We start from the raw sequence: 15,548 nt of genomic DNA, 5'->3' as shown, positions 1-15,548 counted from the left end.
CGAACAGAAGTCTAGATCAACAGTTCTTGGTATGAGAGTTGACTTAGTTACGGAATGATTTTTATTGCCCAGTGTTAAACTTTCTCCATCGCAGCGGAGACAAGCCTAGTGAGCAGGTTTGGTGTTAGTCTTTATAAGACTAAGTGATCCGGAAATTGGGCTCAATTATAAACAAACAAGATTTCTGTACATTTATTGATCTTCAGACTGTATAGCTAATATTTCTGTTAACGTATATTCCCTAAAGGTAAAGTAAGCTTATTAAAAAAAAATATTTAAAGAACAGTAATTTTAATAATGTTTCCATGCCGATAGTTAATTACTAACTATAATAAATATGCTCGTCTTAAAACAACAAGTATTATCAAAACACGCTTATAGTGTCATAATCATTACTGAGCAAATACTTACATTCTATAGTTATTATAATACCATCATATAATGAACTTATACGATAGCATAAACTTATATGAAGTTGTTGCATAATATTAACATATATTTTCCGTGGCACTCAATACAGTCAGCCTAATTCAAAATTATAAATTGTGTTAGATATTAAAAAACTTGTTAGCCGAACATGAATATTAAGGCAAGTCAGGGTATCACAGTATGTAACAAGTGGTCAACATGGGTCATATTGCATACTTCACAGACCTACAAGGTTATTATGCATAATAGTTGGATAAGTTAATGTTTTGACTGCCGGTTTTGTAAATAAACACACTAATAATAATCTGTAGTTTCAGAGTGTGTTCAGAGGTTGTGGGTGGGTGTGTTCAGAGGGTTGGGGTGGGTGTGTTGAGAGGGTTGGGGTGGGTGTGTTCAGAGGGATGGGGTGGGTGTGTTCAGAGGGATGGGGTGGGTGTGTTCAGAGGGATAGGGTGGGTGTGTTCAGAGGGTTGGGGTGGGTGTGTTCAGAGGGTTGGGTGGGTGTGTTCAGAGGGATGGGGTGGGTGTGTTCAGAGGGATGGGGTGGGTGTGTTCAGAGGGTTGGGGGTGGGTGTGTTCAGAGGTTGGAAGTGAGTTGTTAATGAAAAGTGGTCCAGCATTTTGTGTGAAGAAGTTAGTGATTGAAAGGGGGGGTTCAACATCTCTGGACGTTGAAGAAACTACTCCCACAAAAGAACTCAACACACGAGAGTGGTGAAGTGAAGGGATACACGTGTGGAAAAATCCCTCGACGTCACAAGAATGCAGCAGGCATGAAGGGCATGTTTTAGATTACCCAGCCAGGATATCTTCCTGCCGCGGGCTGTAACAACCCAGCTAAGGACTCTGGGCCCATGCAGAACTTGATATCGAACATTTTAGCCAATATTATAATTAGTTTTTTCCTTTTCTCTGGGACAGGAAGCCTGTTTATATACTTTTTGTTTTATCTAGGCTTGCGCAGAAATCCTACCCTCGTGGTTGAACTACTGACCCTTACCACAATGCAACCCCACAATAGTTGCCCAACTCCTGGTGTACAGAGGCATTTGGTGAAAGGAAACATGCCCAACCATTTCTGTCCCGCCCCGGAATCGAACCTGGGGTCCCTGATTGTGAGTCGAGAACGAAGCCAACTGTACACAAAGATTTTCTTCCCGAATAAGAAATCTTATGTTTACTTAGAGTTTGAGAAGTGATGTAGGGGGCTGTAGAACACGTCTGGTGAGGACAGTGCTTCTGTACACAAGGTGCTGCTCGCCACAAGACAGTTCCTCGTTGCTCTCGTAGTGCAAATGACGGTGACCTTTGTGACTGTGTTGAAGTTACATGTATTGATTCGTTATCATGAAATGTTACATTATAAAGTATATATGTAACAATATTTTAACTGAAGACAACTATATTAAATGCAGGATGAAAGTGCCGAGACTTCTGAACACCCAGCATAGTGTATATATGTGGGTACTGTATTTGTGTGTATATTTTTCGTATATGTGTGTGTGTGTGTGTGTGTGTGTGTGTGTGTGTGTGTGTGTGTGTGTGTGTGTGTGTGTGTGTGTGTGTGTGTGTGTGTGTGTGTGTACAGTCAAGCCGTGTCACGTACAAGCACCTGCACTAGTACCCTTACATATTTTACATATCCAGTTTTGCATCGCAGTTCGACATTCTTTTTTTCCTTAATCAGTTCAATACTGCTACATGTTCACTCAACCACAGCCATGCAGTTATCCTGGTCAAGTGAATGTGCGGCTGTGCTCAATATTCCCCATCCTAATTTTCATCGGGATCCTCCTCGTCCTCCTCTCTCTCCTCCTCCTCGAAGTCTCTCTCCTTGGGTTCGTTTCGTTGTGGCTGTCCTCTATCGTAGCTCTCCTCGTACATGCTATCGTCGTCGTCGATATCGTTAGTGGCCTCCTGGTACTGCTGGTATTCCGACACCAAGTCGTTCATGTTAGACTCGGCCTCCGTAAATTCCATCTCGTCCATGCCCTCGCCCGTGTACCAGTGAAGGAAGGCCTTCCTCCGGAACATGGCGGTGAACTGCACTCCAATACGCTGCAGGAACATCAATAGTGGCTTTATTCGGAGACAATGTTTTTATTTTGTGGCGTGAAAGCTGTTTCTCAAGCTCAGTGAGGAGACAGTAGGTTGACGAGGACTTTGAGGGGGTATATGATATGTTTACAGAAGGAAGGCGAAGGAGGTCAAGCAAAGGAGAGAGATTATTATTTAATAATCAACCCCCAACTCAGTCTTTAAATGCTCTTTGAGAAACAAGAATAGTCTCACGTCTGGCAAGGAAGATACAAACAAAGACACATCGGGTTGCGATTTCCTACTCTAACGTAGCTTAATTAGTTAAATTTTGACCTCTGGTTTCCACTGAAGAACCCAGGGTCGTAACAGATGCTGAAGCAGGAGCACAATAAAGGGTCGAGAGCTTAAACAGGGGGAGAAGCACAACAGATAAAGTGACAGTTTCAATTTAAAATAAGCAAAATATATATATATATATAAACGGACAGATAAATAAAATTTACAAACTAGTACACAAAGGCCAAATTGATTAACATTCTAACCTTAAATAATTCCTGAATAGCAGTGGAGTTGCCAACAAAAGTGCCCGACATTTTCAGTCCTCTCGGGGGAATGTCGCAGACAGCTGTTTTAACATTGTTGGGAATCCATTCTACAAAATTTGATGCTCTCTTGTTCTGCATACTGACCATCTGTTCGTCTACCTCCTTCATGGACATGCGCCCACGGAACATGGCGGCCACAGTCAGATACCGTCCATTACCAGGGTTGCAAGCTACCATCATATTCTTTGCATCAAACATCTGTGTAGCAAGCTCAGGTACAGATAATGTTTGGAACTTCTGGTTACTGAAATTTAAAGTAATTTTATATATAATAATAAAGTAAACAATTATAAGAAAATGTTTAATAAGCACAGTGTCAGAATTGTGCAATTGATGAGAAGCCCACAGCTTATCTTAACTTGGTCGCCGGGGATCAACGTCCCCGCGGCCCGGTCTCTCATCAGGCCTACTATCTATTGTACACCTTGTACAGTTTGATTTAACATTTGTACATTCGCATTTACGTAGCTGTGCCAAAGCTATCCCTTGGAGATAATAGACGACATGAACACCAGGAGAATCAAAACTCCTTAATCTAAGACAAGCATACTGAGATTAAGTAATTTTAGCCTTTGTTTTGAAGACATGAGGCTTCAAACATCAATACCGACCCTCGAGATGTGAGTGGTGAGAAGCCCGTCATGAAGAAGTGGAGACGAGGGAAGGGTACCATGTTGACAGCAAGCTTCCTCAAGTCAGCATTCAGCTGGCCAGGGAAGCGCAGACAGGTGGTGATGCCAGACGCCGTCAGAGACACCAGGTGGTTGAGATCACCGTAGGTGGGGGTAGCCAGCTTGAGGGTTCGGAAGCAAATGTCGTAGAGAGCTTCATTGTCGATACAGTAAGATTCATCTGTGTTTTCAACAAGTTGATGAATGGAGAGAGTTGCATTGTACGGTTCCACGACTGTATCAGACACCTGCAAAATGGCGTCAGTTAATAACTTAGGCTATCAATATCGCATGTCGACGGCCCTTCTTAACTTCTAACATTTCTGAAAAAAATTATTTTTAAGCAACGATTCTTAAGCACAAACACAATTTAAAGAAAGATAACTAATAAGGAAAATACAGTTTAACTAACACCTAAAACCGAAATACGTGATTTATATCAAAAGTTATTAATTCTTTCTACAGAATTAGAAAGTTGTCCAAATTAGAATTTGTCCAGCCACTTTGACTGGACGGTAGAGCCTGGTTTGCCTGGTTTGCAGTGTTGTTAGTCGTGTTGCTTTCAAGCATTCCTGATACGAGAGATGACTTATCTCTGGGATGACTTATATTGTCCGGTGCTGCACTTTCCCCACAGCAGCTATGTCTTTCTGAAAATGAGGTCTCTATGCTTGGATATAGAAATCCAATCGGGGGCGCACCAGAGATTTATATAGTTGAATCATATGTAAACAATCAGTGTTGCTCGTTTAACAAGAATGATCTTACCTTAGGACTGGGCATAACAGAGAACGTATTCATTATTCTATCAGGGTACTCTTCTCTAATTTTGGAGATGAGCAAGGTGCCCATGCCGGAGCCAGTCCCGCCTCCAAGGGAGTGCATCAGCTGGAAGCCCTGTAAGCAGTCACAGTCTTCCGCCTCTTGCCTCACGATGTCGATAACGGAGTCCACAAGCTCGGCGCCTTCTGTATAGTGGCCCTTGGCCCAGTTGTTGCCAGCTCCGCTCTGACCTATGGAACACATGTGGAGTCTTAGCAAGTCAGGCCTTAAAGCAGCGTTTTTCCAACCAGTGTGCCGCCAAGGGTTCACAGGAGCAACGTGGGAGCTTGAGGAAAGAAGCAAAATTTGTGGTCATTCATTTGAGTGAGTCAACTGGCATCGTAAGAAAATATTTTCACTTGCATTTAAAAAAAATTATGGAGTCGTAGCTCAGTCGATTAAGGCAGTGTCTCGGATGCTCCCGGACAGAGGTTCGAATCCTCGTCACGGCCCTTGTGGATTTGTTCAATTATGGAGTGCCTCCACTACTTCAATGCCTTGTTGAGTATGCCGTGAATTAAAAAGGTTGAAAATCTCTGCCTTAAAGACTTAAAGGAAGCCTGAAAATCAAGTCTCACAAATTCAAAGAAGCTGAAAAGTCAGATCTTGTGGACTTTAAAGGAACTGAAAAATCACGTCTAAAAGCCGTCAAGCTGGAAAGTGAGGTCTAAGAGACTTCAAGGAACCTGGGGAAAGTCAGACGGTTGTAAGCCAGTCTCTGAGACGTCAGACTCTTGACTAGGACTTCTTACTGCACACATCTCATCTTTTCACCGATGTATTAAGATGTTGTTGTGCTCAGGCCAGCACACAGAGGTGGAGGAGGAGGGAAGGCGGAGAGACAGGAAGGACGATAAGACGATGGAGAAGTGTCAACGGAGATAAAGAGACCAATAAATGATAATGCAGAAGATAATGAGAGAGGAGGAAGACATGGAACCAGAACACCAGCTCACGTGGTAACAGAACACCAGGTCACGTGGTAACAGAACACCAGGTCACGTGGTAACAGAATACCAGCTCACGTGGTAACAGAACACCAGGTCACGTGGTAACAGAACACCAGATCACGTGGTAACAGAACACCAGGTCACGTGGTAACAGAACACCAGGTCACGTGGTAACAGAACACCAGGTCACGTGGTAACAGAACACCAGCTCACGTAGTAACAGAACACCAGATCACGTGGTAACAGAACACCAGCTCACGTAGTAACAGAACACCAGCTCACGTGGTAATGGAGGTCGTGGAGCACCACCTAAGAGACGAGGATTCACAAGTAATTATGTCAAAACACATAAACAACGACAGGTTAAACAAACTGGGGCCCAGGAGCTTCACCCAACCTAACACACATCCCTGTGAATACACGCATACGTCATAGAGTTATATTCACACGTCCTTGTTACTTACCAAAGACAAAGTTATTGGGCTTAAAAATCTTGCCAAATGTTGAATTTCTGACGGAATCCATGGTACCAGGCTCCAGGTCGACCAAAATAGCACGAGGTATATATTTTCCACCTGCAAGACAACAATTTATGCATCATTTTGCTGTTTATAGTTATTTTGTCGATATAATTTGTGGAAGATCAAATAAAAACACTGTGAAGTGGTGACCGGTGTTGAGAGGGAGAGTGGTGACCGGTGTTGAGAGGGAGAGTGGTGACCGGTGTTGAGAGGGAGAGTGGTGACCGGTGTTGAGAGGGAGAGTGGTGACCGGTGTTGAGAGGGAGAGTGGTGACCGGTGTTGAGAGGGAGAGTGGTGACCGGTGTTGAGAGGGAGAGTGGTGACCGGTGTTGAGAGGGAGAGTGGTGACCGGTGTTGAGAGGGAGAGTGGTGACCGGTGTTGAGAGGGAGAGTGGTGACCGGTGTTGAGAGGGAGAGTGGTGACCGGTGTTGAGAGGGAGAGTGGTGACCGGTGTTGAGAGGGAGAGTGGTGACTGGTGTTGAGAGGGAGAGTGGTGACTGGTGTTGAGAGGGAGAGTGGTGACCGGTGTTGAGAGGGAGAGTGGTGACCGGTGTTGAGAGGGAGAGTGGTGACCGGTGTTGAGAGGGAGAGATGGTACATGACTGGTGCTAGAAGTGGTGAAGGTGAATGGTAATGTGAGTTAGTTCCCTTTGTTTAAACAGTTATAATGTGGCCGGGTGGTCCCTGACCTACACTCGCATTACCGCACACCAGACTATAGGGCCTAGGCTGGTGTTTCCTCTTGACAGCTGTGTAGATTGCAGAGACTACCGACTTGACAGCTGTAAAAATAACTATTCGGTTGAAAACTTTAACGTACTGACAACATAAAACATACATAGCAATGTGACATTCTAATTGCTAGAATTAGGCTAGGATATCGTTGCTTATGCATATAAAATTGGGTAGCAGAACAACCGTTCACTACGTAAGTATATTAATAAAAAAGCAGATTAAGTTAACAAGTAACTTATTAAGGAAACGCCCTCTTTAATGCAGTTCACTTACAACTTGGTGTCAGCCCTGTCTTTGCTATTAATCTTATGTTCGTAGTTTGATCTCACTCTTCCACCAATCTCTATCATGCTTCCCTCCTCTTTGGTCTATTTCTTCCATGCATTCTTCTCAGTTTTTACTTGGATCATTGATCGTTAAATCATGGGCTACGTGTGTTATCAATTTACTTTCTTCAGTGCTGGGATGAACCTTTCTGCGGATTGTAGTATCCTGGGTGATGCGTTTCATTGTATTATTTACTCTTCCTGTTAAATTCAGATTTTCTTCTTCTTCTTGGTCTAAATCCGCTGTGTGCGTATGTTATAGCCTGTTGCATGCATGTATTTTTGCTGTATTTTGTTGTGGTCATGTGTGCTTCTTGTATCCTATAGTGCTCATGCATGTGTTGTATCCTGTTGCGTGCATTGTGCATTTGTTGCAATATTCACTGTCCAAGTGAAACACAAGCGACAAGAAATGTGCGACCCTATTATGTCACGTATATAGGATATAAATCTGTTCAAAGTGAGATGTGCTCGGTGTGTAGTATAGAAGTGAGAGAGAGAGAGAGAGAGAGAGAGAGAGAGAGAGAGAGAGAGAGAGAGAGAGAGAGAGAGAGAGAGAGAGAGAGAGAGAGAGAGAGAGAGAGAGAGAGAGAGGCAGAGAGAGAGAGAGAGAGAGGCAGAGAGAGAGAGAGAGAGAGGCAGAGAGAGAGAGAGAGAGAGGCAGAGAGAGAGAGAGAGAGAGAGAGAGAGAGAGAGAGAGAGAGAGAGAGAGAGAGAGAGAGAGAGAGAGAGAGAGAGAGAGACAGAGAGAGAGACATAGAGAGAGAGAGAGAGGCAGAGAGAGAGGGCGTACTGTGGCCTTCGTTGTAGTAGACATTGATCCTTTCCAGCTGAAGCTCGTGGGATCCCTCATACATGCCATCAGTATTGATGCCGTGTTCATCGCTGATCACCTCCCAGAACTGTTGAAACACACCCAGAAGTGTCACACAGCAGGGAGCAAGGCTATAAGTATGGAAATGTATAATACAGCATGTCAGACCAACAGCCTAAAACACACATTAGGCTATAATCGTGAGAATGTTGCATGGACTATAGAATTCAGAATAATTTATGAATTATATAATCCACGCAACATTATCACGAGTATACCACGTGATATATGATAAGTGAGTATATCCCGAATATATGATCACATTAATAATACACAAACCTTTTCATATAATGTTAGAACCAATTTAAAACAATCTTCCTTCCACATTAAAAGGGAATAAATATTTATTTGCACATACTAGCACCAAGTTATGTCCATACTACTACCAGGGGGGGGCGGGCACCCCCCTGTGAGCGACACGTGACACAAACAAACTCCCACCCTTGGTTTAGTATGAGAATGTTTTACCCAGAAATAGCAACCCGCATAACAGTTACACACAGTATGTTTCCCACCGCCGATTACGGTGGTAGGTGGAAGGCCACGGGGACACACTACTCTTAAGAACACGCAGTTTGTTACCAGTAACAGAAGACCAACGAGCATGGATTGAGGCGTGAATAACTGGGTATAAGTCGGAATAAGGAATACCTTTACTTTACGGGAGATGGGACAAATGCGGATAGCCTCCTTACCGGCAGCGTCCGTACGTTCATTTAAAGACACACCAATATGGCTGGGAACCCAGCAAAACTTCGGTCTTAAACCTGCTGGAGATAAAAAAACAGCCAATGTTGAATTTCGACTACCACAGGATGGACTGGATTAAAGGACTCCAGAGCCATGAAGGCACTGAGAGAGTCAAAGAGGAGGGCTCGAGGGAGAGGCAGATCGAAGAGGTCAGAAAGGGTAACATGTAGGGTGAAGAGGTTCCAGCCAGCCTCGGCTAACTACCACCTAGGGAAGGAGAGAGGAGGGTGAAAAGAGAAGATGACAAGGATAGGGAAATGGTCACTGTTATGGAGGTCATCAAGACCCCGCCACGTGAAATCTAAATATAGAGAAGATGAGCAGACAAACAAATCAAGACAGGAGAGAGTGCGAGTGCGTGAGTCAACATGAGTGGGCTCACCAGAATTCAGAAGAGAGAGAAGAGGACGAATGGTTCGAGAAGGTGTCCCTGGGTGTTTGTGAGAACATCGCCCCAGAGGGTATACCCACAGTTAAAATCACCCAAAAGGAGCACAGGCCAACAGGTGTTTATGAGCGTCATCGCAATTGATGTAGTGAGCTTGAGAAGACGAGCACTCTGTCTTAGCCCGAGTCTCCACACGAGGGGCATAGACACACCACACTCATGCATTTGAAGGGACTGTGCCGAAATCTCCAGCACCTATTACAGAGGCGAGGAGAGAAGGTGTACTCCTGAAGGGAGCATCTGGCACCAGCAAGAATTACAGAAGATGGAAGGTACCTTCTCTCAAGTGATCTTCACTACGTGAAGAGGCTGACGACGACGACCACGAGGGGGTTGAGTGAACGTAACAATCTGGAGGATAGACTGGTCTTGGGCCTCGAGGATATGTTTAATATCCTCGAGGATATGTTTAATATCCTCGTGGCAGTCTTTCAGTTCTTTGTCACCAGTCGCAGTATGGTGTGGGAGGATAACTGTGCCAATCCAGGCATTTAAACGGGTATTTTTGGTAATCCGAACAGGGGGTCTCCCCAATGTAGGAAAACGAGGCTAAATGGTCAGCCGCTTTCTGAGAAGGGCTGCAACAACACACGTACCAGTAAGGGTGGGGTTAAAAATGACAAAGGTATCCACCGAATCAACGAGGTGTTTATGGGTGAATAAATCATGAGGACATGCAGAATCAATATGACTGAGGTCAAAATACTTTCTCCACGTAGCAGGACCAAAGCTTGGACTGTATTAGAACCGGAAGGAATCGTGCGAGTGCGGAGGTGACGGCGCCAAGCACCCCCAATATCAGAGGGGGGGGGGGGGGGGGGTAAAAGGCACAGTTGTTACAATGAGAGATGGAGCCACTCCAGGTGATGAGGTGGTCACCACTAGGGGCTTGGGGCTCATCCCTGCCACAGAGGTGGGAGGGGAGCAGAGAGAGGCAGTCAGGAGAGTCGGAGAAGCAGCTTGGTCTGGGCCCAATGTAGCGGGGGTTACATAGCTCAGCCGTCCATCACAGTCCGACTCAAGGGCCTGGTCGCCCACACCACGAGTCTGAGAAGTTAAATAAGTCAGAGAATGGCCTAAAAACGAACAGTTAAAAAGTTCGTCCACGAACAAGCACCCATACCCACCACGGAGCCACAATTAGAGAATAGGACACCCAACAAGACAACTGGACACGCCTCCAGGGGTGCATCGTGGATATAAACCCTGTAATCGCCACTTAATGAACCGTCAGTCCGTCGAGATCGGGCTCAGCAACGAAGCCAAAGTTTGACAATAAAACATCAACTCGCTCGACAACGTCAGGTACCACAGTTCCAGAGGTGAGAGTGTGCGCCTCCCCAAACACCCGGCCTCAAAACAGAGGACATCGGAAAGAATATTCAAGAATGGCAAAAAGTAGGCAGGGGAACAATCAGAAAGGATAAGAGGTAGGGGAGGAAAAATGAAATTTGAGGAAGAGGAAAAAGCAGCCAGAAAAAATTGTGATGAGAGCAGCAAGAGCATAAGGCTTCGACAGGACAGACAAGAAGCTGTCCAATAGAGCATCACACTCCGGCAGCCGCCCACCAAGCCCCCTCACGACAGCAATGGGCTGGAAAGGGAAGGAGATTTAATTGAACAAAAAGGCTAGTTCGTATCAAGGTCCTCCCTAGGTCGAATTACTGGCCCTCTCCAGGACGCAAGCCCACAACAGTTAGCTAACTCCCGGGTATCTATTTACTGATAAGTGAACAAAGGCATTAGGTGATTGTTAACGTCCACAGCCCTTTCTGTTCTACCCAGGAATCGAACCCTACCTTCCCGACTGAGTCGAGAACGAACGAATATGTACTAGGAGACGATTGATTAATTCATAAAGATTAAGCCACCCAAAAGGTGGCACGGGCATGAATAGCCCGTAAGTGGAGGCCCTTTTGAGCCATTACCAGTGTCAATAGCACTGGAGATCTGTGGTACTAGGAGACCCCATGAACAGAGATAAATACCATACACGAAGCTTCTTTGAATGATATGGATCTGTATAGAAGAGTAGATGAAGTACCCGGGTTGATCTCAAAATATTACGTCACTTAAGTGTTGAGAACCCGGCTCTATCCGGTGCTTTGCTCAAGCCCAAAACATTGTGTCATTTAAGAGTTATGGCCCCCGGAAGCGGCACGAGCCTATCCCGCTTCTCGCTATATAAACACTAACTTTACTACTTTACTTCTTTATTGTACTCAAGTATTTTAGTTCCTTATTATGTTCATACTAAAATGTACTTGCTGGTTGGTGAATAACCCTCCTTGATATAGATATAGGCCAACGCCAAATAGAGAGTCATCAACTTCGATTCTTCGCGGCGGGGATCGTATTCCAGGGACCTGCCCGAAACGCTACGCGTACTAGTGGCTCTACAAGAATGTAACAACTCTTGTATATATCTCAAAAAAAAAAAAAAAAAAAAAAAAAAAAAACTACCTACAATACCCTTACTGAGACGCTTTGAGTTTGTTGTGGTGTGGGTCTCACCATGACTACTGCTGCTGCTGCTGCTGCTGCAGTAGGTCAGCAAGTCTTGCCAGCCAATACCCGCACCTTGTATACTGATAGTTTCGATACAACTGTTGCAAAACCCACTGCTGTCGCTAGCGCCTACCCGCCGAAGCCATAAATGCCAAAACACTGTTGAAACTTAAATTCAACAAATGTTTGACAAGTCAGAAAACATTGTAAAATAATGAATCTACGTTTTCATCTCATCTATAATAATAATAATAATAATAATAATAATAATAATAATAATAATAATAATAATAATAATAATAATAATAATAATAATAATAATAATAATTCATTATGTCCGGGGACAGGAAGCCAGAGTGTATTCATACACTTTTTGGCTTTTCTCTAGGTCACGCCCCAAGGCCGAATTACTGATCCCGCCACGATGCAACCCCACAACAAGCTGACTAGCTCCATGAGTATCTACTCACTGCTAGGTGAACAGAACCATTAGGTGATAGTTAATGTGCCCAAACAGTTCTGTCTCGTCCGGGATTCGAGCCTGGAATTCTCGATTGTGCGTAGAGAATGAACCGAACTGTACTATCGGGAACTTATTCTGGAGCTTTTTTCCATGTAAAGTAATTCATATATCTGGAACACTGTTCAGTACTTGTCTAGGACCGTCAGAACACTGTTCAGTACGTGTCTAGGACCGTCAGAACACTGTTCAGTACGTGTCTAGGACCGTCAGAACACTGTTCAGTACGTGTCTAGGACCGTCAGAACACTGTTCAGTACGTGTCTAGGACCGTCAGAACACTGTTCAGTACGTGTCTAGGACCGTCAGAACACTGTTCAGTACGTGTCTAGGACCGTCAGAACACTGTTCAGTACGTGTCTAGGACCGTCAGAACAATAATGCCAAGTGTTTCTCGGCATCGCATGCCACACAAATGTTTGAATATTTAATATTGATAACATTTTTGAGACGTTCAGAGTGCAAAAATGTTCTTGACCTTTTGCGTGTGTAAACTTTGAGAACTAATCATTATGTAACACCATACTATCACTTAAATAACGGTACCCCGCAGTTTACCGGTTAATATCAAAATGTTTCTGGCAAACTTTCTAGCAACAAATATTTACTGTGATGATATTGATTAATTCCTAGAATGTTAGGCTAGCCAAGTTTGGCAAGACTCACAGTTCATGCCAGTCTTGCCAAACTTGGGTCTCACACACACACACACACACACACACACACACACACACACACACACACACACACACACACACACACACACACACACACACACATCAGAAAACTCTTGACCCCAATCAATCAAATCATCTTAAGATAACTCCTCGAGGATTCGAACCCACTCAACTAGGACCTCACATGCCCCTTGGCATGTCCATTACTTTATCCACTCAGCCACCGACTTTACAAAAGTATTAAGAAGTGAGACTTTTACCCCAACACCAGACAACACTCGTGGCATTATTGGGCACAGATAACATATAATATCTCATCACATCACTTCAACATGCTGGACCGCATGACAGTCATGTGTGGGTCAAGCTTGAATGGTCCCCAAGCCAACATACATCAGAAGACAGAAATATACAGGAATATAAAAATAAATATATAGTTGTAATTAGTAAACATTAGACACGTGGTGTGTAGGAATGAGGGTGCGCGCCAAGGCGCGTGTATAATATATATTATTCATTAAAGTATTCCTAGCTGCACACTACACATTAAGAGAAAATATGGAAATAATAAATACACAAACTTCAATTGATGAGCAACCGACATGACAGCATCGCTCGTCTAATGTCAAGATTATTATCCCTCGCCTAAAATTAAGCTTTTTCACTCTCAATAAACCCTTGAACTATATGTTTAACACTTCTCTAACCCTGTCCATGGACGACAGAAGAAAATGTATATATGCTGGTTAGCATTGTAAATGTGTGGCCACGTCTGTGGTAGGGGAAAAAAAACCTCTCTTCACGTGAAGGTTTCTAATTTGCGGGATTAATTTTTATCATCCTTCGCTGGAAGCGTTCTAGTTCACAATGTATTATTAATACAATGAGTTTATATCCATTCTATAGTATGGCGACCAAAATTGAACTGCATAATCAAAATATGGGGCCTAACTAGAGCAAGATATAGCTGAATAACAACAGATAGGCGTTTTATTGTTAATTAACGCGTCTAGATTGAAATACCAGTGTTCTATTTGCCTTATTTCGAACAATTATGTATTTATTTTTTGGATTTATAAGCCTATGCTTTCTAATCCTATCCCCAGATCTTTTTCGCGATCAGACTAGAGAATGAAACGACGCCATATTAAGAGGGAGTTTGTGTAATATTGTGGGTGGAACCCTAGACTGTAAGAAACGCGACGACGGTAATTGTGAGCATTGTGTCCGGTCACGGAACTTGCAGCGGCCATACTCCCGCCACATTCCTCGCCATGACTCAATGAAGGATGATTTTGGTGAACATTTACCAGAATACTGTTCAAGAATTGTGGATTTTCATACGAGAAGGCGATGTGTATACCTGCAAACATACGTGGCCAAGTTGCACTCGGCCATAAGACAAAAATAAACTGAAATGTTGTAGTGTCTTAGACATGTTACCCGGGTAATCTTAATAATAATATTTTATTTACAAGAAGGTACAATGGGTTGGAGAGATTACATTAGTGATATTTTTACATTCTTACAAAGCCACTAACACGCATAGCGTTTCGGGCAGGTCCTAGATGCTTAGATTTACTAATCAACAAATATCTGTCAGTTTTAGGCTTCAAATGAAGTGTAACGTCAAGGAAAAGGCTGCAACTGGCTGTAACAAGTTGTTCAGTACATACACAGCCTCAAGCAATTAGCCCAGAGTACGCAGTACGCGCGCACATGGTACAACTGTACTCCTGTCATATCATTCATTATTCGTCACGATAATTCATTAACATGGGGTTAAATCCATTGTTGGTACATAATATTGCTGCACGAAGAAATGAGGAGTGTCAATGCTACACATGTAATGAAGTATTGTAGTTTATGTACTCGTGGAAAGTACATACGCACCCATTGGTATAATGTGTGTATGTGTATCACAAGTACATTCATATGATGGCAAGTGCATGGTGAGACTCAACGTTACTCTCCTATCATCCCCCGCACTAAGTGACTACAACATTTATAGTACTGACACAACAATAACAGTTACCTTTGAACCAATCTGGTTACCGCACTGGCCAGCCTGAACGTGGACGATCTCGCGCATGGTGGACCACTGGATATTGACTGGTGGCGGCCTGGAGCGTGTCCCCTCGGGCTCCACCTCCCCTTCCCCTCAGGCTCCACCTCCCCTTCCCCTCAGATTCCACCTCCACCTCCCCTCAGACTCCACCTCCTCCTCGCTAAGGCTCCACCTCCTCCTCGCTAAGGCTCCACCTCCCCCTCACTCAGGCTCCACCTCCCCCTCACCTCTAGGGGTGGTTCTAGATAGAAAACTATCACCTGAGGACCACCCTTACGGGCTCACCATAGCCCGTGCTACTGGAACTGATTGTTCTGAGTAGCGAATCTTAAACAACAACAACAACAACCTGAGGACCACATAAAGAATATTGTGCGAGGAGCCTATGCCTCGCTTTCTAACTTCAGAATTGCTTTTAAGTACATGGATGACGATATAATAAAGAAATTGTTCACGACTTTTGTTAGGCCAAAGCTAGAATATGCAGCGGTTGTGTGGTGCCCATATCTTAAGAAGCACATCAACAAACTGGAAAAGGTGCAAAGACATGCTACTAAGCGGCTCCCAGAACTGAAGGACAAGAGCTACAAGGAGAGGTTAGA

General features: G+C 44.0%; 1 protein-coding gene across 3 annotated transcripts; it reads right to left on the bottom strand.

The window, feature by feature from the left end:
* Positions 1–177: 177 nt before the first annotated feature.
* Positions 178–15,019, bottom strand: LOC123773744 (tubulin beta-1 chain). 3 transcript variants are annotated; one of them, XM_045767639.2, is made up of 7 exons: positions 14,914–14,990; positions 7,895–8,003; positions 5,982–6,092; positions 4,514–4,758; positions 3,686–3,993; positions 3,012–3,318; positions 178–2,487 (listed from the first exon to the last, which is right to left on the bottom strand). In XM_045767639.2, the coding sequence occupies exons 1-7, from the start codon at positions 14,968–14,970 to the stop codon at positions 2,203–2,205; spliced, it is 1,422 nt and encodes a 473-aa protein (XP_045623595.1). In that variant the 5' UTR covers positions 14,971–14,990; the 3' UTR covers positions 178–2,202. The 3 variants fall into 3 exon arrangements, with proteins under 3 accessions (XP_045623595.1, XP_045623596.1, XP_069168460.1); XM_045767640.2 differs by lacking the exon at positions 7,895–8,003 and having other exon boundaries at positions 14,914–15,019; XM_069312359.1 differs by lacking the exons at positions 7,895–8,003; positions 14,914–14,990 and having other exon boundaries at positions 4,514–4,853.
* Between the last annotated feature and the right edge of the window lie 529 nt (positions 15,020–15,548).

The sequence above is a fragment of the Procambarus clarkii genome, chromosome 72 (genome assembly GCF_040958095.1).
Source record: "Procambarus clarkii isolate CNS0578487 chromosome 72, FALCON_Pclarkii_2.0, whole genome shotgun sequence".
Taxonomy (NCBI): Eukaryota; Metazoa; Arthropoda; class Malacostraca; order Decapoda; family Cambaridae; genus Procambarus; species Procambarus clarkii.
Note: the sequence above shows the minus strand (reverse complement) of the source record. Positions and strands in the feature narration are given on the sequence as shown.